The sequence below is a fragment of the Physella acuta genome, unplaced genomic scaffold (assembly GCF_028476545.2).
Source record: "Physella acuta isolate Inbredline_101_S28 unplaced genomic scaffold, ASM2847654v3 ptg002423l, whole genome shotgun sequence".
Taxonomy (NCBI): domain Eukaryota; kingdom Metazoa; phylum Mollusca; class Gastropoda; family Physidae; genus Physella; species Physella acuta.
Window position 1 is genome coordinate 4,886 of NW_026733910.1, and position 24,473 is coordinate 29,358.

The 24,473-nt window shown below is 37.9% G+C and overlaps 1 protein-coding gene across 1 annotated transcript; it reads left to right on the plus strand.

The window, feature by feature from the left end:
• The first annotated feature begins 12,386 nt into the window (after positions 1-12,386).
• On the plus strand, positions 12,387-24,241 carry LOC131933260 (uncharacterized). Its single transcript, XM_059290043.1, has 12 exons — positions 12,387-12,544; positions 15,211-15,340; positions 15,525-15,643; positions 17,107-17,236; positions 17,419-17,537; positions 18,624-18,741; positions 18,944-19,068; positions 20,431-20,560; positions 20,739-20,857; positions 22,257-22,314; positions 22,748-22,783; positions 24,112-24,241. The coding sequence occupies exons 1-12, from the start codon at positions 12,493-12,495 to the stop codon at positions 24,116-24,118; spliced, it is 1,143 nt and encodes a 380-aa protein (XP_059146026.1). The 5' UTR covers positions 12,387-12,492; the 3' UTR covers positions 24,119-24,241.
• The last annotated feature ends 232 nt before the right edge of the window (positions 24,242-24,473 follow it).

Below are 24,473 nucleotides of genomic sequence, written 5' to 3' on the forward strand. Positions count from 1 at the left end.
GAGGGGGTGGGGTAGATACCCACTAGCGGTGGGACGAGGGGGTTGGACTCAGTTATAACACTCCCCTCTCCTTTGACAAGCTGGCAAAGCCAGCGAGGCTTACACTCTACATACATGATCTATCACATGCAACAAACTACAAACTAATACACTAAGAGCAGTAATAACATAGGTAGGAAAGCAACACTTCAAACATCTTAGTACGATAAAAAATAATAAAGCTTCCTCAATAGGTGACACTACTGTGTCTTAACTCTAAACAATCAACAGCTAACAAAGTTCAATAATAAATGCTACTGGGTAATGCTAAATCTAAAGCAGTTTGTACAACATGATATAGTTCGTGTCTAGGATTTGTCGCTATAGCATATACAAATGAACTCTTTCATGTCATCTATTTCAGTAGTTTTTTTTTTTTTTAAACTGTACGACTATATGTATCTAATGGGGAAAAAAATGGTTATAGATCTATAAATTTCAGCGTAATATAAGGTTAAGTAGTCCTCAATACACAACAAGCAACACTTCATCATTTCTCCAAGATAAAACTTCTCATGTTGGTAAAACTAAGTACTATGGCCACAATTATAATTAGTTTCTCTACAACATACAAAATATCTTAGAGGAATATTTTCCAACAAAACCCAAAAAATCAATAGACAAGATATACTCGGCAACACATCGATATACCATCATAAAAACCCATTAAAAGCATAGACTGCATCATCAGTCTCTAAACATCATCTCATTCTTGTCCTATCTATCTATCTAGCGGAAACTCAACCGTCGCAAGCTTACCGTCAAGTAAGTGGAACGATTGACCGCTTCACACATCATCGTCCTATCTAGCTAACTAGCGGTAACTCAACCGTCACAAGCTTACCGTCATGTAAGTGGATCGATTGACCGCTTCAAAATTTCACAACATAAAAAAAACAAAGACTCGAAGCTACAGGGTTCAATCATCACACGATTAAGAAAATAAATCCTCCAAGTATAGTGTATATCATAGGCATCTCGTTATTTAAACAGTGTGTCAACTGGTTGATAATAGAAATTTTTTAACAAATCAGGTTATAAAAATTATGATTGTCTTGTAAAGGATCCTAACTTTATGATTGGTATATAAGCTTTTAGCTGGCACATCGAAAAAATAAAGACAGAAATGATTTAAAAGTGCATTGATTAAATGTAAACAATCTCTAGCACAACAAAAAATTTAATCTAACAAAAAAAATTCAACAAACAATTCCTTATTGCTGACTTCTATGACTTCTAACAAATGCAGCTAATTGACCTAAACTAAAGAATTATAGACTTAACTGACTGCTGGACTTTGGCATACGACTTACAGAAGAGGAACAACGCCTTTTATTATTGTTACAACAAATTGGAGCTTAACATTTCTAAATCTACATTCGTCGGCTTGGACATCTGGAACTGCTGTGGGATGACATCGACACATGAACACTTCATTTTAACTTCAGTGGGGTAGGGTACTTCATATCGTCATTAGGGGTACACGAATACTCCATATCATCACGGGACATCAGGGGTGTAGGGATATTTCACATCATCATGGGTGGAGGGGTACTTCACATCATAACAGTTCAGATGCCATTAGACTATAAACAATGACGATTTAGTCAGTAGTCACTCTCACTAATCACTGTCACTTACTTCAATGTTGGAAAAATAAATTCTTCAATTCTAACAAGTCACCAAAGGCAATTAAAGTAGGTAGTCCAAGCTAATCAAAGTCCTAATTCATGCACAAAACTTGAAAATAGACTAACAGTGACAGTTCTGTCACACGGATTTTGAAACAAAAGTTCCATCCACTTATGTAGATCTACGTAAAACTTGACAACAACGAACTTGACGCTAAACAGAGACGATGTGTGGCAGTGGCGTGACAAAAAAATAGTAGATCTAGATCTGTACCTCTTCGAGAATCACCGAAGTTGAAAAAAAATTTCCACAAAAGTTCTTTTACCCTGTTTCGACGTTCTTTAAAAGTCAGTTTGCTACTCAACCAAAAACGTTATGAATAATTTTAGCTGCTCTATCAAAATATTGTAAGTCGGTTCGCTGTTAGAGAAATCTAGATAGTTTTGCTCCTTGATCCGAATATTATGAATGTCCTTTTTGCTACTCCACCAGAATGTAATAGGTCGTTTTGCTGCTCCACCAAATGTTACGAAACGAAGGTCATCAGTATGATTAGTATTGATGGTGGTGATGACTGCAGTGAGAGGTTAAACAGTTGTGTGGCGAATTAGACACTGTATATTACTTGATTGTTGAAGAAGACACCAACACAATTTCAGCTGAACAACTTTAATTAATAGATACTCAAACTACACTCTATATGGTCTAAGGAAAACAGAAATAGTTCATTAACAGCGGCCGGCCTTAGGGGCCACACTTTACAAGAACACAAAAACACGACTACATTCTAACCAGCCTAACGTTCAACTGTTCTATCTTTCTGGCCAAGCTTGACCCTGGGTTCCTTAACCCCTGCATGACCCCAGCATTCCAGCGAGGGGGAGGGACGGGCGCCAGCAAATGCTAGGTGGGACTGATGCATTGTGTCCCAGTTCAGGGGGGGGGGGGAGCTGCGGAGGGGCAGTACAGGATGTTACAGTTCAGGTGTAGGGCAGGAGGGGGTGGGGTAGATACCCACTAGCGGTGGGACGAGGGGGTTGGACTCAGTTATAACAGACATCATAGTCTACTTTTATAGAATAGCTCAAACCAATGTATGTCTATTGAACACCGTTATTGTGTAATATGTATCGACACGTCATGTATTGCTAGTCAACGGGGCCGGGTCGGTATAACTCATAGTTTCTAAAACGAAAAGTCTCATTTCCATCCGAGTAGATGAGGCTCGTTAGCTGGGGACAGCCATTCTTCTAGATTAGACAACCCCAAAATCATATAGCTCCTGCCTTGAAGTTTGTTCTTGATTGGACAAAATATATGCAAGCAAATCTAACAAGAAAAGCAGGTTGAAATTGGAGTCAACGGCCTAAATATCATAACGATTTAACACGTAATACTTAATTAAGCAATTTCATCCAAATTTACAATTAAGAACGAAGAAAAAAACCCAGGTCAACGACCAGTCGGTAAACTCCAACCCATTTATGCGTACACACTAATAATATAATGTACATATGTATTATCCCCCCTTTCTTATTAATTAAACATGATTATACCAGGGATGATTGTGTACGGGTTAGTTTATGAGTTAATATTCAACATTCGGGTGTTTAGGAGCTAAACATTCCAATCCTTAACATAAACAACGCTATGTTGACACATGGAGACGTGGCAGACGAGTAACACATTGTTCGCTTTTCGAATCAAGCGTTCCATGAGTCAGACGAAGTAGAGTACATCTGATTTTATGACGTCGGCATATGAAGTGGTTGTGTGGTTATAATGGCACAGTATGGAACGGCATGACATAGCGGTAGAGAGCTAGACTGCTAACCAGAGAGTCTCGAGTTTAAATTCTGGTTCAAATCAGTGAAACGTCACTGAGTCCACCCAGCTCTGATGAGTACCTAATTTACGTTGGGGAAACAAAGGCGGCTGGGCATAGTGCTGACCACACTATCCTTTCATATGAGGTCTCTGGAGAAGATGAAATCTACTTCACCTGCCCCATGTGTCTTCGCCATGAACGGGAAATGATGATGAATTGCTAAATAAAAATAGTCTTTTCGAACCATGCAGCTATAAGTCAGATGAAGTAAAGTTCACTTGATTCTATGACGTCGGCATATGAAGAGATAGTATGGTCAGAACTATGCCCAGCCCACTTTGCTATATTTAATCTATCATTTACCCATCAAAGCTAAGGGACGTCATAAGAAATCGAACCGAGGATCTCAACTCGAGACATTCACGCAGAGTTTCTTCCAGGCATCTCTTAATGGGGGGGGGGGGGGGGGGGGGGCTGAACCCGAAGAATGTCTACCCCCCCCCCCGAACGAGATGGATTTTATATAGTTAACATACATTTTTACTAGTGTCCGCCCCCTCCCCCCCCCCCCCGAAAAATGTTGACCGCCCCCCCCCCCCCCGAATATATTAAATGCCCCCCCCCCCCAGAGAAAAAAAGTCTGGAAGAAACACTGCATTCGCGTATGGAAGCGTGAACTCTACGAATACGTTGTTTATCAATTCTGATGTCAAATACACGAAACAATCACGTAAATTGCTATTCTAACTAGCGGACGTTTAAATATGTAAACTTGATTTAACCTCGCTTTGAAAAATACGTCGACGTGGCAGTTGAATAGTTGAATGACCAACAAATAACGTACACGTGGTTAAGCTGAACAGAAGAAACAGTGGCGTACTGATTGTAGTTGAACAGATGGTCATGATGACTAATGAACGTTTATAAAAAAAATAAAAAAAAATGTTTGGACAAAGTTGAGAACATTGGACTGGATCCCACGAGTAAAGTGAAGAGTGAACCGACCAAAACAATCGTTGATAAAGAGGGTTTAAAGCTATGCAAGGGTTACATGAATTACATCAAAACATTTCCCGTTCGTGCCCAAGACACATGGGGCAGATGAAGTAGAGGTCATCTGCTTCAGAGACCTCGGTATATGGAAGATAGTGTGGTCAGCACTATGCCCATCCGCCTTTTTTTCCCCGTAACGTAAATTAGGTATTCATTAGAGCTGGGTGAACTCAGGGGCATTCTACTGATTTGAACCCGGATTCGAACAGCCTATCTCTCTACCACGCTAGGACAGACTGTCCCATACGGTTATTACTTGGGTATTTTTAATTAAAGACAGCTACCCAAACCAGAAACTGTTGAAAATGCTTAGCTGCAGCCCTTAGCCTCCCCCCCCCCTACCCCGGGATTTCACATTTTAAATAAAATTTTATTCATTTAAACAGATGTCTGTTTTTAATCATTTCCTGTTTTTAGCTAAAGTTTGTAAGCAAAATATTTTATGCGCGGCTGTTATAAGCGAGTTATATAAAGTTAGTTGTATGTTACACAACGCCCACGAGGTAGGTTTGTAACAGTTGTTTTTACCCTGGGTTTGATCGAACCCCCCAGGGGTTCAGTGAGTCACACTCTCAGGGGTTCGACGAAGGTCAAGAGACACACCCGACTCTCATGATTCACAATCGGATTTTGTCAATGCGGACGATAAATCTATGAAGAAATGTTCGATGAATGCGCATAAGACAAAGGTGGGGTTAAAAAAATTAAGATTAAGAACCACTGGTTTATAAACTTTTATCTTCGAGGTAATATTGGGTAAAACAGATGGAGGAGGCTTGTGTGGCCAGAGCTAAAGCCAGCGGGGGATATCAAATTACTTATTTTGAAATTGGCCAACGCATGGTCGTTACATTTTTACTTAGTAAGCCAATTTAACGGACGGTGTGGCCTAGCGGTAGAGCGCCAGACAGCTAATTAAAAGTCTCCTGTTCGAATCCGGTATCAAATCATAGCGTCAATTAGCCCAACCAGCTCTGATGGGTACCTAACACACGTTTGGGGAAGTAAAGACGGCTAGGTATAGTGCTAAATGCCGTTCTACAGATTCGAATTCAAGAGTTTCAGATTAGCACTCGCATGAACTACCATTCGACCACGTTGTCTCATAAACGAGGAAGTAGCACTAGTGGTTAAAATCTAATTATTAAAAAACCCCATTAATTTGCTTTGGAAATGTGTTATCGTTTTACGATTATACTTTGAACTGTACGAATTGTGTACTGAAAACTACATTTTGAAGCAATACAATATTTAAAGATTATTTTTTAGAAACATCTAGAAAAGTAACAATTGTACGCATAGATGATGAGCTTGATTATTTTTCCACACGTGTAGATTTCTATATTCATCTATTTCATTTTCATACAAGGCTTTTCTCTGCAAAGCTAAAGATTAGCAAATTTTAATTTAAACTGGATTATAGCGGTCTGATATGGTGTTACTTTTGTAATGCGTGTTTTGGATACACTAGGTATTTCAATTATGTATATTTTATTTAAATAATAAAACAAATGCGTCGTTGTTCAACGTATATGTAAAGGGACAAAGCCAGGTTCTAGGTTTTATCTTTCAATCTCGTAACTCCAATAGGTTTGCGATCCTGTGTTGTTTTTAGTATTTGAACAATCTGATTCATCCAGCCATTTGTCCTCCCCCCCCCCCCCCCCATCAAGTTCTATTCTCTCCCAAAACTCGAGCCCTATATGGATCTTTTCGACAGGCCACAAGATTATATCACGTCTACACAATCTGAGACTTTCCTCCCTGAAGATGTTGTTCATCCTCTTTAATCCTTGTGGAGCGTAGGACCTCAACCATAACGCTCCATTTTGTCCGGTCCCCGGTTATTGAATTTGAAACCTCCCAAGACATCCCTGCTGTAGACTCCGTCTGTTGTCTGTCTTGGGCACCCTCTCGTTCAACCTGATGTGCCTGGACGCTGTCAGGGACCAATTACATTGGTGATTCTTTCTCGGACCTTCTTTTATGATATGTGCATGAAATCATTAGAAAAACGTTTGATTGCCATTAAATCGTGCGTATTTAAGACTAAAAGAACGCACAATGACGCCCATTCCTCTACATGCTTGTCGATCAAGTTCTCCTAGAAACACTTCCGATGGCCTTTAACAAGTAGGCCCTTCACTCAGTAATGACGTGTTTAGATTCCCCTTTAACATTAATGCCTTAAGCTCAGTTATGAACCTGGCGAAGCTTGACAATTCACGGAGACCAATCACATTGATGATTCTTCCTTCTCTTTTGTTTATGATCTGTGCATGAAATACTTAGAAGTATACTCAAACTGTTGATTGTCCTTAAATGATGCGTATTTAAAACTAAGGGAACGCACGACGACGCCCATTCCTCTACAAGAAAGTCAACAACCGGAATTCTCAATCTAAGTGGTCGTAGAATTTCCCTTAGGAACACTTCCGATGACCGTTAACACTTGAGCTCAGTGATGCCGTGTCAAGATTCCTCTTTAACACTTCAAAACGTATGCTTTAAGCTCAGTAACCCCCATGTTAAGATTCCACTTTAACACGTAGGTTTTAAGCTCAACTGTGTCGTTTTAACATTCCCCTTTAACACGTAGGCCTTAAGCTCAGTAATACAATGTTGAAATCCTATTTAACAAGTAGGCCTTAAAGCTCAGTAATCCCATGTTAAGATTCCCTTTTAACACGTAGGCCTTAAGCTCAGTGATGACGTGTTAAGATTCCCCTTTAACACGTAGGCCTTAAGCTCAGTCATACCGTGTTAACATTCCCCCTTAACACGTAGGCCTTAAGCTCAGTAATCCCGTGTTAAGGTTCCCCTTTAACACGCAGGCCTTAAGCTCAGTGATAACGTGTTAAAATTCCCCTTAACACGTAGACCTTCAGCTCAGTGATGACGTGTTAAAATTCCCCTTAACACGTAGACCTTCAGCTCAGTGATGACGTGTTAAAATTCCCCTTAACACGTAGGCCTTACGGTCACTGATGACGTGTTAAGGTCCACCTTTCACAATATTTTTTCCGCTTTATTTTTCCAAGGGTATGGCGTTTAGAGCAACGTCTGAAAGATTTAGAGAATAGAAGGGAATCTGTGGGATCGTTTGCCTAAAAGTTGAGCTAGCCAAACATCAGGGCCGGCGCTACCTATAAGGCGAACTAGGCGGTCGCCTAGGGCGCTGTCCGTAGGGGGGGGGGGGGGGGGGCAAAATGGGTTGGAAAAACAAAATGAAAGTTTGAAGGGGGAGTGGTGGCAGGGGAGTAGCGAGGGGGGTGCGGGGGGGGGGGTGCGGACCGCACCGGGGTGACACCATTCAGGGCGGGGTGACACCAAGGCAAAAAAATAGTAAAATATATAGAGAAAAACTTGAGGGGGGGGGGGGTGCAAATTCGAAAACTTGAAAGTTTGTCCCCGGGAATGGTCGCTACGCCTCTGGGGGTAAAACCATTAAGTGCCGCACCGGGTGACACCCCGACCTCGCCTACGCCACTGAGTGGTGGCAAATCGTAAGTTTGTCCTAGGGCACCGGGAAGGGTCGCTACGCCTCTGATAATACGGGGGCACGAAAAATATTGCAGGGGGGGGGGCGCTTTTAATAAGTTTTGCCTAGGGCGCTAAATAACCTGGCGCCGGCACTGCCAAACATCAAATAAACCACACATTTTTAGGGCTCCTCTTCCACGTCTTAGCTAAAGGTAAATAGGTTTTCTGCCGTCTAATATTTAGTAAACTGTTCACAATTCAGAAAATCAGTAACCCAGCAAAGATGAACTTTATAATATTTTTCTACTTCTATTGTCACCCCTCACTCACCCCAACCCTGGCTACGCTTCTGGCGCCACTCCCTTACCTGTCTTTCAATGACACGTGGACTAACGAATCAACGCAAACGTGGTTTCAACATCCCCATACAGTTACACGTAGCAAACAAACAAATTACTCAATAATTAACCCGCATCGCATTCTTTGTCTTGCTCCAACACCAAATAATGAGTAACAAAAGAAATGTTGTTTTATAATACAATTTACTGTATAATAAATACTAGTGTAATAAAATGTGCTTTAATTTGTTATAACAGTGTCCTGTAATGCCACAATAACAGAATCTTCCTGGATTACTGATAGCTAACACTAAACACAAATATGTCTTGCAAATGTTATTGCTAACACTATACCAAACGACAACACAGGTCCTTCCATAGCCATAACCCTGCATACATGTGACCATAAATCTAAAACTAATATTTCAATACTATTTAAAGTATCAATAATCTAACACCTGTGTACAGATGAGTCTATTGTAGAATAACATTAGTTCCATTACACATTCTATCTAAAATTTAATGAAAAATTCGAATTCATGTAACTAATCAATCGACGCAGAATGTTTTTCATATTGAAATATTAAACAGCTTGTGTTTTTCTCACACCAATTTTCTTTGTTCTATATTTAGCTTTGTTGAAATCTCTTTAGTGTAACGAAAGGTGACACCCTTGTTAGTATAGCAAGAAGTGAGACCTTAAATTATTGTTTAAATAAGTGAAAATCTCCTTAAATTAATAAAAAAATGACATTATAAAAATGACATTATAGTTAGTGAGAGTGCAACAAAATGTGACACTCTGGTTAATGTAACAAAATGTGAAACAATTTGACACTATTATTTTTGTAACGAAAAGTGACGATGAAATAAGTGGTAATGTATCTCTAAGTGCCAACGTCAAAAGTGTTCATGTAAATGAAGTAACTCCCCAAGTTTTTATTAATTAACAAAAACTAACAATTCCATTAGTGTAACAAACATATACACTCTCTGATGTGTAACAAAAAGTGACGATCTCGTTAGTTTAGAAATCATTACACCATAATTAGCATACGTGAGACAAATGTGACTCTTTCATTAGTGTTACAAAAATATACACTCTTTGATTTGTAAGAAAAGGAGACAATCTTATTAGTTTATAAATTAGTCTACGCAGCGAGGGGGGGGGGCATATGTCCACGGGCGCCGACCTTAGGGTGCGACAAAATGGGTTGTAAAAGCAAATTGAAAGTTTGAGGGGAGATGCAAATCGAAAGTTTAAGGGGTGGGGGGTGTGCAAATCGAAAGTTTGAGGGAGGTAGATGCAAATCGAAAGTTTGTCCCCGGGCACCGGGAAGGGTCGCTACGCATCTGAGTGTACGTGTGACAAATGTGACACTCTCATTAGTGTAGGGAAAATTAATATCCTCATTCGTCTAACTAAACGTAACACTGTATTTAGCGTTAATTTAACTAGTGTTTCTTCCAGACTTTTTTCTCCGGGGTGTGGGGAGGCACTTAAAATTTTCGGGGGGGGGGGGGGGGGTAGACTTTCTTCGGGGGAGGGGGGCGGACACTGTTAAAAGTATATATTTTCTATATAAATTATATAAATTTCATTTCGTTCGTTGTATCTTTAACTCAAAAATACAATCTATTGAGCGTTGATGTAAAACAGCTACATTCTCAGTACTGATACTTTCACACACCCTTCATAGTTCTTTGTAACAAACATGAAACACGTCAGCAGTAATAGTTGGGGATATCAAACACTTACTGCAACATACATTTAACATACATTTTAATAATATGTTCTAGTATGTTCTAGTATAATCCTTATGTTTTATCACACCCCGCTTGAGAGTTTAATTAAAACTTTTATAATTCAAACACACACACACAGACATACACACATGTTTAGATATAAAACTAATTTATCGCATGTGTCTACGTGCCTAAGTACACACGCACACACACATGCAAATACAAACGTATATTTATTTCGCGACCCACGATAGATTACCCCCCCCCCCCCCGTCCAACCACCGTCTCCACCCTCATGCCATATGTCATGATATTTATCCCCCCCCCCTCTTCTCACCAAACCCGATACCTGATGGTTATACAAATTAATAATTACCCACATCTTGAGAACACAAATTAAACCCGCTACCGGTAAATTTAGAAAACGCATAGTGTATTATAACACCAAGGTATTTTGTTAACAAATTGTAGGAGACTGGCAGAGTATTAATCAATCGTATTTTATCTGGGATTATAACCAAACAAGAAAGCCGATAAAGTACAAACACTTATGCCCTCAAAATTTTCTACTGACATAACCCCAACCATAAAACCAACCCTAACCCCATAAACTAAAACCTAAAAACAGCTGTTATGAGTTGGGTAGACACAGTGCGAGTTCTTCTTCTTCTTCTTCGTTTAAATTTTTAGTGTTGGGAGGGATCGAGTCTTATCAGCCAGAGGGTTTGAACTCGAGACTTTTTTCGAATTTATCAACCATGAGCTTCCATCACAATTAAGGATTACGTGTCAACTGGTTATGCGCAATTCAGGCCATTGACTCCGATTTCAGCCTGCTTTTCTTTTGGGATTTGCTTCCATAGCCTTTGTCCAACCAAGAAAAAACTACAAGGCAGCAGTTGTTTGATTTTGGAGATGTCTCTCCTAGAAGAGTGGCTGTCCCCAGTTTTCCGTTAGAAACTGATTGTTGTTGAATGTAAGCCAGGGAGATCGGGCTAGGTAATGAATATCACTGATAGGTACTTCGTGTGATGTCCATATCAGTGATAATTGTATACTGATTTGATGAGGCCAGTAGTTGAATAAGTATCTGAAGTAGAAGATAATGTGTATCTTGTAAAGTAATTATCACATGTATCGTTGAGATGTGTAAATACTGGTCATGGGAGTGGTATCCTTACATAGTATTGGATCAAGTCTCACAGCTCTAAACCTAACCATAAGCTAAAGATTAACACTAACTGCACTCCTAGTCCTAGTCCTAGTCCTAGTCCTAGCCCTAGCCCTAGCCCTAGCCCTAGCCCTAGCCCTAGCCCTAGCCCTAGCCCTAGCCCTAGCCCTAGCCCTAGCCCTAGCCCTAGCCCTAGCCCTAGCCCTAGCCCTAGCCCTAGCCCTAGCCCTAGCCCTAGCCCTAGCCCTAGCCCTAGCCCTAGCCCTAGCCCTAGCCCTACCTCTGCATACAAGATGGGTTTTTGTCACCAGATAACAATTTTAATATGCCCGGGATTCGAACTCGGGACTTACCAAGCAATACAACACCCACCCACAAAGTGAAGGAATTTGTACAAGTTTTAATTTTTGTGAAGGATGATACATATTCCTTGACTTTGTTTATTTCACATACATTTAATTAAAATTATACGTTTGGGAAATTTGTTTTACAGACGATCATATAATATTTTTTTAATTAAAATCACTAATTCAGATAATAAACATGTCTTCCCTCGGTCCGTAGTACATAAATACAGTATCAGTTCGAGCTTTATTTACTAGATATTGTCATTTTATTTAACAATATTCTCCTTCCAAAATACCGTTTAAATTAAATGTGGTTTCTGTTACGACAGCTTTTAAATCGCTACTAGCTACTACTTTTGAACATGAAGTTGTATATATATATACATATATATATATATATATATATATATATATATATATATATATATATATATATATATATATATATATATATACATATATATATATATATAAATATATATATATATATATATATATATATATATATATATATATATATATATATATATATATATATATATATATGTGTGTGTGTGTGTGTGTGTGTGTGTGTGTGTGTGTGTGTATGTGCGTGCGCGCGAGTGCGAGTGCGAGTGCGGGCGTGTACAATTTATATTTTGATTATACAACAACGTTTACATCATAATCGCATCGATTACGACGTTTCTCGCCACGTGCAAAGAGCCATAATTTGAAGGCACATGTCGCGTAGGTGTTAATAGCTGCATATGCCACTACGTTTACAAACAGCCGACGGGGGCTTTGCCATAAATACCGCTTGAAAGCCGTACCCTTCATACTGCAGGATCGCTGTTAGATACGACAACTCTAACGATGAATCTACTGACATCTTCGCTAGTTGTTCTTTGTGCATTTTTGCCATCAGGTCAGCAAGTTTCTTTTTAATTTTGCCTAAGATAGAATGTTTTCCGTATTATATTTATTCAAATTGTAACGACGTGGTCGGATGGTAGAGCAACACAAGTGAAACCAGTCACTACAGTCTCGAGTTCGAATCATATGCTTGCGTCAATAGCGATTCTTGAGTCTAATAGGGCTTGTAAGTAGGTCACCAACTTCTTATGATACTAGCCAGCTAGTATTTTTCAAACCAATTGTGAATATGTTTATTAAATCGGTAAAATAAATAATTAAAAGTTACTAACGCTATTGTTAAGTTATTTAAAATCGTAAAAACTGATAATGTAAAGAGACTTACAAGCCCTATTGTACATAGCTCACGTAGGGGAAAGTAGAGCGGATGGGCATAGTCCTGTCTATTTGTGAGTCAAGGACATGGACGGAAAAGAACTCTACTTCATCTGTCCAATGTGTCTTGCAAAGGTTGGGAAATGTTAATGGTGATGATGATTTGCTCAATTAAGTTACATATACAATTGCTGTTTGTTCTTTGTAAACACATTACATCGAGCTGGTAACATTTTGTAACATTTTACATCAATTACATCTATTATACCTTCATTGAAAACACGTATGGTTCTATTGTTACTTGTAAAGCTTGATGTGTTTTAAATGTTAAAGTGTAATTTAAAGTGAGATGTACTATAAATGTTAGACTATTTAAATACAGTGAACTAAATAAATAAGCTAATAATAGTAATTAAAATATTATTAGGAAATTTTAATAAGAAATTTATGTATGTAAGAATACTTTTTTAAGAGTGTTAAAACGGTCGGCAGAGCTATTCTCTAATCTTAGTTACTAAGCGTTTGCTTGTCCAGACAGATATACGCATAGACACATAGACATATAGACACATAGACACAAAGACACACAGACACATAGACACATAGACACATAGACACATAGACACATAGATATATAGACACATAGACATATAGACACATATACACATAGACATATAGACACATATAACATAGACACATAGACACATAGACACATAATCATATAGTCTCATAAACAAATAGACACATAGACACATATATACAAAGACACATAGACAAATAGAACACATATACACATAGACACATAGACACATATATACAAAGACACATAGACAAATAGAACACATATACACATAGACACATAGACACATAGACACATAGACACATATATACAAAGACACATATATACAAAGACACATAGACAAATAGAACACATATACACATAGACACATAGACACATAGACACATAGACATATAGACACTGAATTGATGTATGCCGTATAAATGCATAAACGTTTATACTTATAGACCCATAGACAAACAGACACATATACACCTAAAAGAAGGTGCGCATTTCACAAGACGTATACACAGATAGACACGCAGACATGAAGAAATCGACACATTGATATACAGATATTAATAATTTGACACATTGACTCATTGGCATATAGACTAATTGACATATGGACACATAGACATATTGATGTTGTCATAATGTCTCATATATATGTTAAATCATAGACAATTACCCCCAGTAATTTCACGTCATCATTACCCCCCCCCCCCCCCCACCCCCCCCCCAACCCCGATCCATCAATACCTGTCAAATACCTCTGGTAAATTACCCCTGCCAAACAAAAACGGCATAATTAGTATATGGAAAAGAATACATTCAACTGTATGTTTAGCAGTAGGTTAAGGATAAGTTATTTTAACATTATGAATAGGGAAAAAGATGTGGATATAGATGTGAATAAAGAAATATTTAGGGCAACGGGAAAAAAGGCAATGGAAAAAAAGAGCAGAAAAATATGCGAAACGGAAAAAAAGCGCGTAAGGAAATTTGTGCACACTAAAAAATGCGCATTTTTCTGTTTGCGCTTTTTTTCGTTGCGCATATTTTTTCCGCTTTTTTTCTGTTTGCACTTTTTTTTCTGTTTGTGCTTTTTTTCGTTGCGCTTTTTGTTTTGCGCTTTTTTTTTCCGTTGCGCTTTTTTTTCCGTTGCTTATCGTTCTGGGAACCGGTCAGCATTTAGGGTTATCGTTAGGTTATTGATAATAAAAAATGTGTAAAATTACCTCACAGGAAAATCATTCTCGATACTGTAAGAAAATAGTGTAATCGAACAAAACTAATTTCTTGTAGTTTGTTGTTTGTTAGACAAAGCCTATGGAAGCGAATCCAGACATAAGAGCAAGTTGAAATCGGTGTCTACAGCCTTATTAGGCGCATCACAATTTGACACGTCATACGTGACTGTGTTGGACGGAATCTCATATTTTCATCTCATCCAATAATAGAATTATAAACAAAGAAGAAGAACAACAAAATTAATAACACCAGAGGCGTAGCGACCCTTCCCGGCGACCGGGGACAAACTTTTCTTTTTGCACCCCTCCTCAAGATTTCGATTTGCACCCCTCACCCCCTCAAACTTTCCATTTGCACCCCCCCCCCTCAAGATTTCGATTTGCACCCCCCCCCTTCAAACTGTCGATTTTATTTTTTCCAACCCATTTTGGCGCCCCCTAAGGTCGGCGCCTGAGAACGTATGTCCCCCCCGCCCCCCCCCCCCCCCTAGCTACGCTACTGAATAAAACTAAATTCTTAATTTTTTCCAGTTGTGCCTGCACCTGCCGGATCTAAAGGCGGGGCAGCTCCAAAACCACATAGCTGCGCTGCACTGTATAACAAAAAATGCAAAGAAATAGCGCACGAAATGTCAGAACAAGACTTTGACCAAAAGATCAAGTAATTAAATTTATAAAACTAATTAAATACAGTACAAAGTATGTTTTTTTTAAATAAGTAAAAATGCTTTATGGTTTTTCATAAAAAAAAAAAAAAAAAACACAAAGCTTTGCAAACAGTATATTTATTAAAATGTACAATTGTATTTATTAAACATTGGTAACGTAATGTTACTCATCTACAGATATGTACCGGTCGTTGTTCAATGCATACATGATGTCAAAAGCCATTGTAAAAAAGACACTGACGGTGTCCAAAGCTTAAACCATTTATTGCAAAAGATCGAACACGCGGTTAATAAATGTAAGTTGTGTTTGAGTGATGTACTGTATCATAGACATGTTAAATCATAGATAATTACTCCCAGTAAATTTCCGGTTATAATTACAATTACATCACCCATCTATAAACCCTTGTAAATAACTCTTGAAAATCACCATGCCAAAAAGAACAGCAGTTGGATATTATGTTGTCCCTTCCAGAGGCGTAGCGACCCTACCCGGCGCCCGGGGACAAACTTTCGATTTGCACTCCAACCATAAAACCAACCTACCCCATAAACTAAAACTTAAAAACATCTGTTATGAGTTGGGTAGACACAGTGCGAGTTCTTCTTCTTCTTTTTCGTTCTTAATTTTTAGTGTTGGGAGGGATCGAGTCTTATCTGCCAGAGGGTTTGAATTCGAGACTTTTTTTCGAATTTATCAACCATGAGCTTTGCCGACTCGACCATGCGCCATTGAGGCCATTGACTCCGATTCCAGCCTGCTTTTCTTTTTGGATTTGCTTCCATAGCCTTTCTCCAACCAAGAACAAACTTCAAGTCAGCAGTTGTTTGATTTTGGAGTTTTCTCTCCTAGAAGAGTGGCTGCCAACAGTGGCTGCGCGAGGGTTCGAACTCGAGACTTTTAGGTTTAGCAACCATGAGCTTTACCGACTCGACCACGCAGACCCCACAGTGCGTGTGAATGTTGCACTTTTTTTTCTGTTTGTGCTTTTTTTTCGTTGCGCTTTTTGTTTTGCGCTTTTTTTTTCCGTTGCGCTTTTTTTCCGTTGCTTATCGTTCTGGGAACCGGTCAGCATTTAGGGTTATCGTTAGGTTATTGATAATAAAAAATAGATCGGAAGTGGACGTCAAAGGGAATGGCAATAGAATAGACATAGAGATAGGGATGGGAACAGGGATAGGGTTAAGTAAATCCGTACGGTTATGTGTAAAATTACCTCACAGGAAAATCATTCTCGATACTGTAAGAAAATAGTGTAATCGAACAAAACTAATTTCTTGTAGTTTGTTGTTTGTTAGACAAAGCCTATGGAAGCGAATCCAGACATAAGAGCAAGTTGAAATCGGTGTCTACAGCCTTATTAGGCGCATCACAATTTGACACGTCATACGTGACTGTGTTGGACGGAATCTCATATTTTCATCTCATCCAATAATAGAAATATAAACAAAGAAGAAGAACAACAAAATTAATAACACCAGAGACGTAGTGACCCTTCCCGGCGACCGGGGACAAACTTTTCTTTTTGCACCCCTCCTCAAAATTTCGATTTGCACCCCTCACCCCCTCAAACTTTCCATTTGCACCCCCCCCCCCTCAAGATTTCGATTTGCACCCCCCCCCCTTCAAACTGTCGATTTTATTTTTTCCAACCCATTTTGGCGCCCCCTAAGGTCGGCGCCTGAGAACGTATGTCCCCCCCCGCCCCCCCCCCCTAGCTACGCTACTGAATAAAACTAAATTCTTAATTTTTTCCAGTTGTGCCTGCACCTGCCGGATCTAAAGGCGGGGCAGCTCCAAAACCACATAGCTGCGCTGCACTGTATAACAAAAAATGCAAAGAAATAGCGCACGAAATGTCAGAACAAGACTTTGACCAAAAGATCAAGTAATTAAATTTATAAAACTAATTAAATACAGTACAAAGTATGTTTTTTTTAAATAAGTAAAAATGCTTTATGGTTTTTCATAAAAAAAAAACAAAAACACAAAGCTTTGCAAACAGTATATTTATTAAAATGTACAATTGTATTTATTAAACATTGGTAACGTAATGTTACTCATCTACAGATATGTACCGGTCGTTGTTCAATGCATACATGATGTCAAAAGCCATTGTAAAAAAGACACTGACGGTGTCCAAAGCTTAAACCATTTATTGCAAAAGATCGAACACGCGGTTAATAAATGTAAGTTGTGTTTGAGTGATGTACTGTATCATAGACATGTTAAATCATAGATAATTACTCCCAGTAAATTTCCGGTTATAATTACAATTACATCACCCATCTATAAACCCTTGTAAATAACTCTTGAAAATCACCATGCCAAAAAGAACAGCAGTTGGATATTATGTTGTCCCTTCCAGAGGCGTAGCGACCCTACCCGGCGCCCGGGGACAAACTTTCGATTTGCACGCCCCCACTCGAACTTTTCATTTACACCCCCCCCCTCAAACTTTCAATTTGGGACATAATTCCCCCCCCCCCCCGCCCCCCCCCCCCCCCCCCCCCTCCCCTCGCTACGCCTCTGGTCCCTCCTCATATTTCCACTGCCAATTCCTAATTTGTTCTATACACAATAAGTATATGAAAAAGGATGGAGTCAGCTGTATGTATAGGTGTAGGTTAAGGATAAGTTATTCTAACATTATGAATAAAAAAGAAATGTGAATATAGCTATAAATACAGTTATATTAAGGGTTATTGTTAGATTATTGATAATAAAAATTGAGAGGAAGTGAAAATCAAACAGAATGGAATTAGAATAAATATATAGAGATAGAGATGGAAATTGAAATAGATATATGGATACGGATATGTCTAAAATTACACACATATATCATTGTAGATACTGTATTGAAATATAGAAATCGAACGAAATAATTTTTTCTTATAGTTTAGTGTTGGTTGAGCAAAGCTATGGTAGCATATCCAAACATCAAAGCAGGCTGAAATCGGAGTCAATGGCATATATATATAGCATATTAACTTGACACGTAATGGGTTGGAATTTCTACCAACAATAGAGTAGTAGTGTGAAAATTTGTCGTGGGGTACCATGTTTCACATTGCAATAAAAGGATAACCATTTTCTGTAGAAGTCCGAAATGTTCGGGTTAGATAGATAAAAGGTATTAGTACCGAATTTAGAAATAAAAATTTTTATGAGCAAAATTTTTTTTTAAATCGAAAACATGTGTATCTTGTATCCTTAAGAACAAGGAAGAAGAAGAAAACAAATAATAAAACTGAACTGTCAATTTTTTTTTTCAGTTGTGCCTGATAAAGCCAAGCCCAAAGCATTAGACACTGCTAAACCTGGTAGCTGCTCAGTACTGTATACAAAAAAATGCGGACCTCTTGCGAACAATCTGGGACAAGATCTCCATAAGTAATGAAATTTAACACACAAAAAAAAACCACACACACACACAATAAAATAGAGTAAAAAAGTATTTTATTTTTAAACAGTCAAAATACTTTGTCGTTGTTTATAAATATAAAAAAAGTTTGCAGTAAGTAAATTTATTAAAGTGTACATTTATATTTGTTAATTTGTTAAACATTTTTGACGAAATTTTATTCATCGACAGAGCTCTACGGGTCATAGCTCATTGCATAAATGAAGTGAAAAAACATTGTAAAAAAGACACTGAAGGTGTTGAAATCTTAAACAATATGTTGGCATCGATCGAACAAGAACAAGCGGCTAATAGAAGTAAGTTGTGTGTATGTTGTTTTTTTGGGGGGGGGGGGGGGGTGTCATAATAAATGACGTAAGGTTTTTTTTGACAATTTTTACCTCCTCCCCCCCCCCCCGTCCACTCCGTCACACATCGTCGCAGATGTATAATATATATACGCATAGACATAAAAACACATATGGTTATCGACACATCGACATTCTGACAGATTAACAATTTGAGATTGACACATTGACATATAGACACATGGAGGCATAGATATATAGACACTTAAATTATCACACGTCCTATAAATGCATACACGTATAGATATATAGACCTAGACAAACAGACGCATACTCACATACATGAAACAAAAACTCATTTCCTAAGACGTAAATACACATAGGCACACATACATATATAGACATTGACACATAAGCATCATGACAGATTAACAATTTGTCACATAGACACATTGACGTATTGAGACGTTGCCTCTGACATGCTGTCTCACTGACATGTTAAATCATAAACAAATACCCCCACTAATTTCCCGTCATCATTACCAACCCTGACCAATCTCCATCAACCCCTGTCAAATACCTCTGGTAAATTACCACTGCCAAAAAAAAAAAGAACAGCAGTATGACATCGCTTTGTCCCATTCATCATTCCCAGTGCCGATTCCTAATTTACTCTATACAGAGTAAGCAGGGGCGTAGCGAGAAGGGGGGTGCGGACCGCACCGTGTGACACCATTTAGGGGGGGGGGGTGACACCAAGGCAAAAAATTGCAAAATATATAGAGAAAAACTTGAGGGGGGGTGCAAATCGAAAGTTTGAGGGGGGTGCAAATCAAAAACTGGAGGGGGGGGGGTGCAAATCTAAAACTTGTGGGGGGGGGGTGCAAATCGAAAGTTTGAAGGGGGTGGTGCAAATCGAAAACTTGAGGGTGGGTGCAAATCGAAAGTTTGAGGGTGGGGGTGCAAATCGAAAACTTGAAAGTTTTTCCCCGGGGGGGGGGGGGGGGGGGGGGTGACACCATTAAGTGCCGCACCGAGTGACACCCGACCTCGCTAAGCCACTGAGAGTAAGTATCTGGAAAAGGATACATTCAGCTGTATCTATAACAGAAGGTTAAGGATAAGTTATTATAAACTATGAATAGGAACAGAGATGTGGATATAGATATGGATAAAGTTATATTAGGGTTATCGTTAGATTATTTATAATAAAAATAGATCGGCAGTGAAAGTCATGGGGATTAAAATAGAATAAATATAGAGATAGGCACACGTAATACTGTGTTGGATGGAATCGCCACCAACACAAGAATTAAGAAAAAAGAAACAGAACAAATTAATAAAAAATAAGCTGTCCATTTTTTTTTTCAGATGTACCTGCCAAATCAGGACACAAAGCAGGGGCAACTCACAAACAACTTAGCTGCGCTGAACTGAGTAACAAAAAATGCGAAGCTCTTGCGAATGAGATCAAAGAGCAAGAATTTCACCAGCAGTGCAAGTACTTGAATTTATATAACCAATAAAATAAAGTGAAAAGTAGGGTTGTTTTTAAAGTAGTCAAAGCGCTTTGTCGTTATTTATTACAAAAAAAAAAAAAAACTTAGTAATCAATATGTTTATTAAAATGTACATTTATATTTGTTACACATTTGTGACGTAATGTTGCTCATCGACAGAAATATACCAGACTTAGTCCACTGCGTACAAGAAGTCAAAAAACAGTGTAAAAAAGACACTAAAGGTGTTGAGTTTTTAGAAGAAATAATAGAAATGTTCGAACTAGCGGCTGACGAATGTAAGTTGTGTTTATGGGTCATTCATATATTATATCACGCTTTTTTGACGATATTTACCTCCCCCCTCCCCCCGTCAAAAAGCCAGATTTTTGTTGTAATCTATCTATATATATATAATTCTCTTCTGGGATCAGTTAGAAAACAAGCTGCAAGCGCGCCTTTGCAGTCCCCTCTCTTCCTCTCTATCACTATCACTACCACTCCCACCCCACCCCCACATGAGCGGTGTTCACTCTGTTTACATTTTACAATCATAGAGACGGGTTTGGTGACGGCTATTAGGGGCAGATAATTGAGTTTGAAACGATTTTAAACTTAGAGGAGGTAACTAAGAGGAGGCTGCTTTCACGTGGGGGGGGGGGGGGGTTAGTGTTTTTAAGCAAATATTTTCAATGGCAGCATTGGTACTGTTGAGTTCACAAATTATAAATTACTGAAAAGTAGAAAAAAAAAAACAACTAAATAGCGGCGTATGATACGCAGCGGGTCGGCTCGTTTAATATAAACACGTTGGATGATATTTAGAGTTCTAGTCGGTAAAGCTCATGGTTGTTAAACCGAAAAGTCTCGCGTTTAAACCCTCGGGTAGTTGAGGCTTGTTAGCTGTGGACAGCCACTCTTCTAGGAGAGACAACTCCAAAATAAAATAAATGCTGCCTTTTAGTTTGTTCTTGGTTGGAGAAAGGCTACCGAATCAAATCTAAATCGGAAAGCAGTCAATGGCCTCTATGGTCCATAACTAGTTGACACGTATACCTAATTGTGTTGAAGGGGATCCCTTCAAACACTAAAATTAAAACAAGTTAATAAAAAGTCTAGTGACAATTTAAGCGCAATTTCCTTAATTAATTTTTTGTGCCCGAACGAAAGGATATTTTTGAAAACTTTCTCGGCAATATTGTTCTAAATTATGACAGGAATCGATTGGTAAATGTTTCAAGACGCTAAGTGGTCTAGTTGCCGAGATATGGGCAAAAAACTGCATTTTTTCTAGGTTTTTTGGCTTTTCCGGGAAATCCAGGAAGGAATTCCGGGAATTATTTTGGCCCACAATCATCCTCGGTACTTGCTTAACATATTTGCTTTGGAACTAGTCCTCGATATTGCTTCGTTGAGGAGAAGATACGACTTAAGGCTGCGGACACACATCCATTAATCCATCCATCCATCCAGAAATAACGAATTAATAATCGCAATAGTCAGTATGGAAATAGCGCTAAAAACGAAGAAGAGGATAATATTTTTTTCTAAAAAAAAATTGGGGCTTAAAGTAACACACTTCTGTTTTTTTAACTAAAATTATTGTTCGCTAAAATATATATAAAATTAGACAAAGTATGTTTGCTAGACCTATCTATGATTGTAAGTATGTTAATGATTAAAATTTATAACATAAAGGCAACCATGCGTCCAAGGCAGAGAAGGCAAAAGATGTGAAAAAGAAAAAAACAACAACGTAAGTGTCTTGATTAAATTTTAGTCCTCATTAAATGAAGTAGAGAAAAAATCACCAAACACATCAGCTAGTTGCTATGTCTATTATTGACTCACGACGAGTTATAATGGGTGTTATCAAAAATACCTTAAAAAACGATAAACCATGTTCTTATGTAAGTCTAAATCATGTTTTCTTTTTTAAAGTTAATTTGTATTTTATAAGTAAGTAATTTTTTTTTCTTTTTCTTTATTTTCTGTAATTTATTTTTTACATAATACTAAATTTTATGTTAACTTTAATTGCAACGTGTTTAAGCACAGAATAAAAAGAACAACCAAACAAACTAAAGAAATATTTTATTTCAATACAGGCTTTATTTATTTCTATAATTATTATATTACATACAAATTTAAGTTTTTTAGGTTAATTAATTGAAGTTTTTTTTTCCAAGTGTTAAAAAAAGAACTACCACGCACCGTCGTAGAGGGTAAGTTTTGAAGAGCTTAAAATTAAAATGAAAAAAAAAATATGGATTTTACCGCGCCCTTGATTTAAGGGGTGAGGCTCCGTTAAAAAAATATTACTCGTTAGAAAACAGTTATTTATTTACAGCTTTATTAAGATACATCCACGTATGCATTTCCACAAGTTGAAAATTCATAAAAACAGTTTGAATATATGCACGTAACATTTTTAGCTGAGTACCCCCAAAATATGGAAAAAGATTATGAATTCATTGTTTATTAAGCTTAAAATATAATATTTTATGAATGGCGGAAAACCTACAAAGGTTCTAATTTTTCAAGATGGCCGCCGTCGTCATAGTTACCAAGATTTTTCCACGATTTTTTTTAGTGGAAATGCATATGCGGATGTATCTTGATAAAGCTGTAAAGAAATAACTGTTTTCTAACGAGTATTTAAAAAGTTTTTTTTTTTTTTACCGCGCCCTTGATTTAACTGAGAAATAAACGTCAATTACCGTAACTTTAAAAAAACAAATCGATTTCGAAATCACCCACCAAGACAATGTAGTGCATGCGACAAATAAAGTAGAGTTTACCTGATCCTGTGTTCCAGGTAGGTGAAGAAATAAAGTGATCAACGTGATGCCCAATTGTCTTAACTCGCGTCAAGGCGATAACCCCCTCCCCCCTCCCCCCACAGGCACTAGAGTCATGAATCCGAACTCGAGATTTTCGGGTTAGTAGCCCTGCACCAGAGGCGCAGCGACCCTTCCCAGCGCCCGGGGACAAACTTTTCGATTTGCACCCCCCCCCCCCCTCAAGATTTCGATTTGCACCCCCCTCTCAAACTTTCGATTTACACCCCCCCCCCCGTCAAGATTTCGATTTGCACCCCCCCCCCCCCTCAAACTTACGATTTCCACCCCCCTCAACCTTTCAATTTATTTTTCCAACCCATTTTGGCGCCCCCTAAGGTCGGTGCCCGGGGACATATATCCCCCCGCCCCCCCCCCCCCCCTCGCTACGCTACTGCACTGCACTCTACCACCAAATCACTTTATCCCATAAACATGATTTGCATTTATTGCTCAATGGTAATCAAAAAAAGTAAAATCCATTATTTGTTCTTAAATAAAAAAAAAAGTAATAATTACTGTTTTAATACTACCTTTAGCGAGTAATTTAGAATTTTTTTACAAAAGTAAGTAAACAATTTAACACAAAATGTTGGAAGACATTTATTTAACATGGCATCATAATATTCTAAGTATATTTTCTCAAATTAAAATAACTTATAATTTTAATTAGATTTGCCTTAATAAAATAATACCAAAATTTATTTTTGCAGATGGTGATAGTTATATTTCAAGCATACAGCACAGATTTCAACCTAACCGTACACCAAGGAAAAAAGAAAACAGTTTTTTTTTTGTGTGCTGTCTTTGCTTTTGTTAAAATTAAATATTTTGACCTGACAACTTTTTTCGACTTATTCTTTGACATAGTATAATAAAGATCAACATTGTACTATCAGCAATCAATCTTCAATTTTAATTAATATATAAAAAAGTAATCATTAAAATAGCAAGAAAAAACGTACTATTTTACATATATATATATATATATATATATATATATATATATATATATATATATATATATATATATATATATATATGTATATATATATGTATATATCGTTATACATAA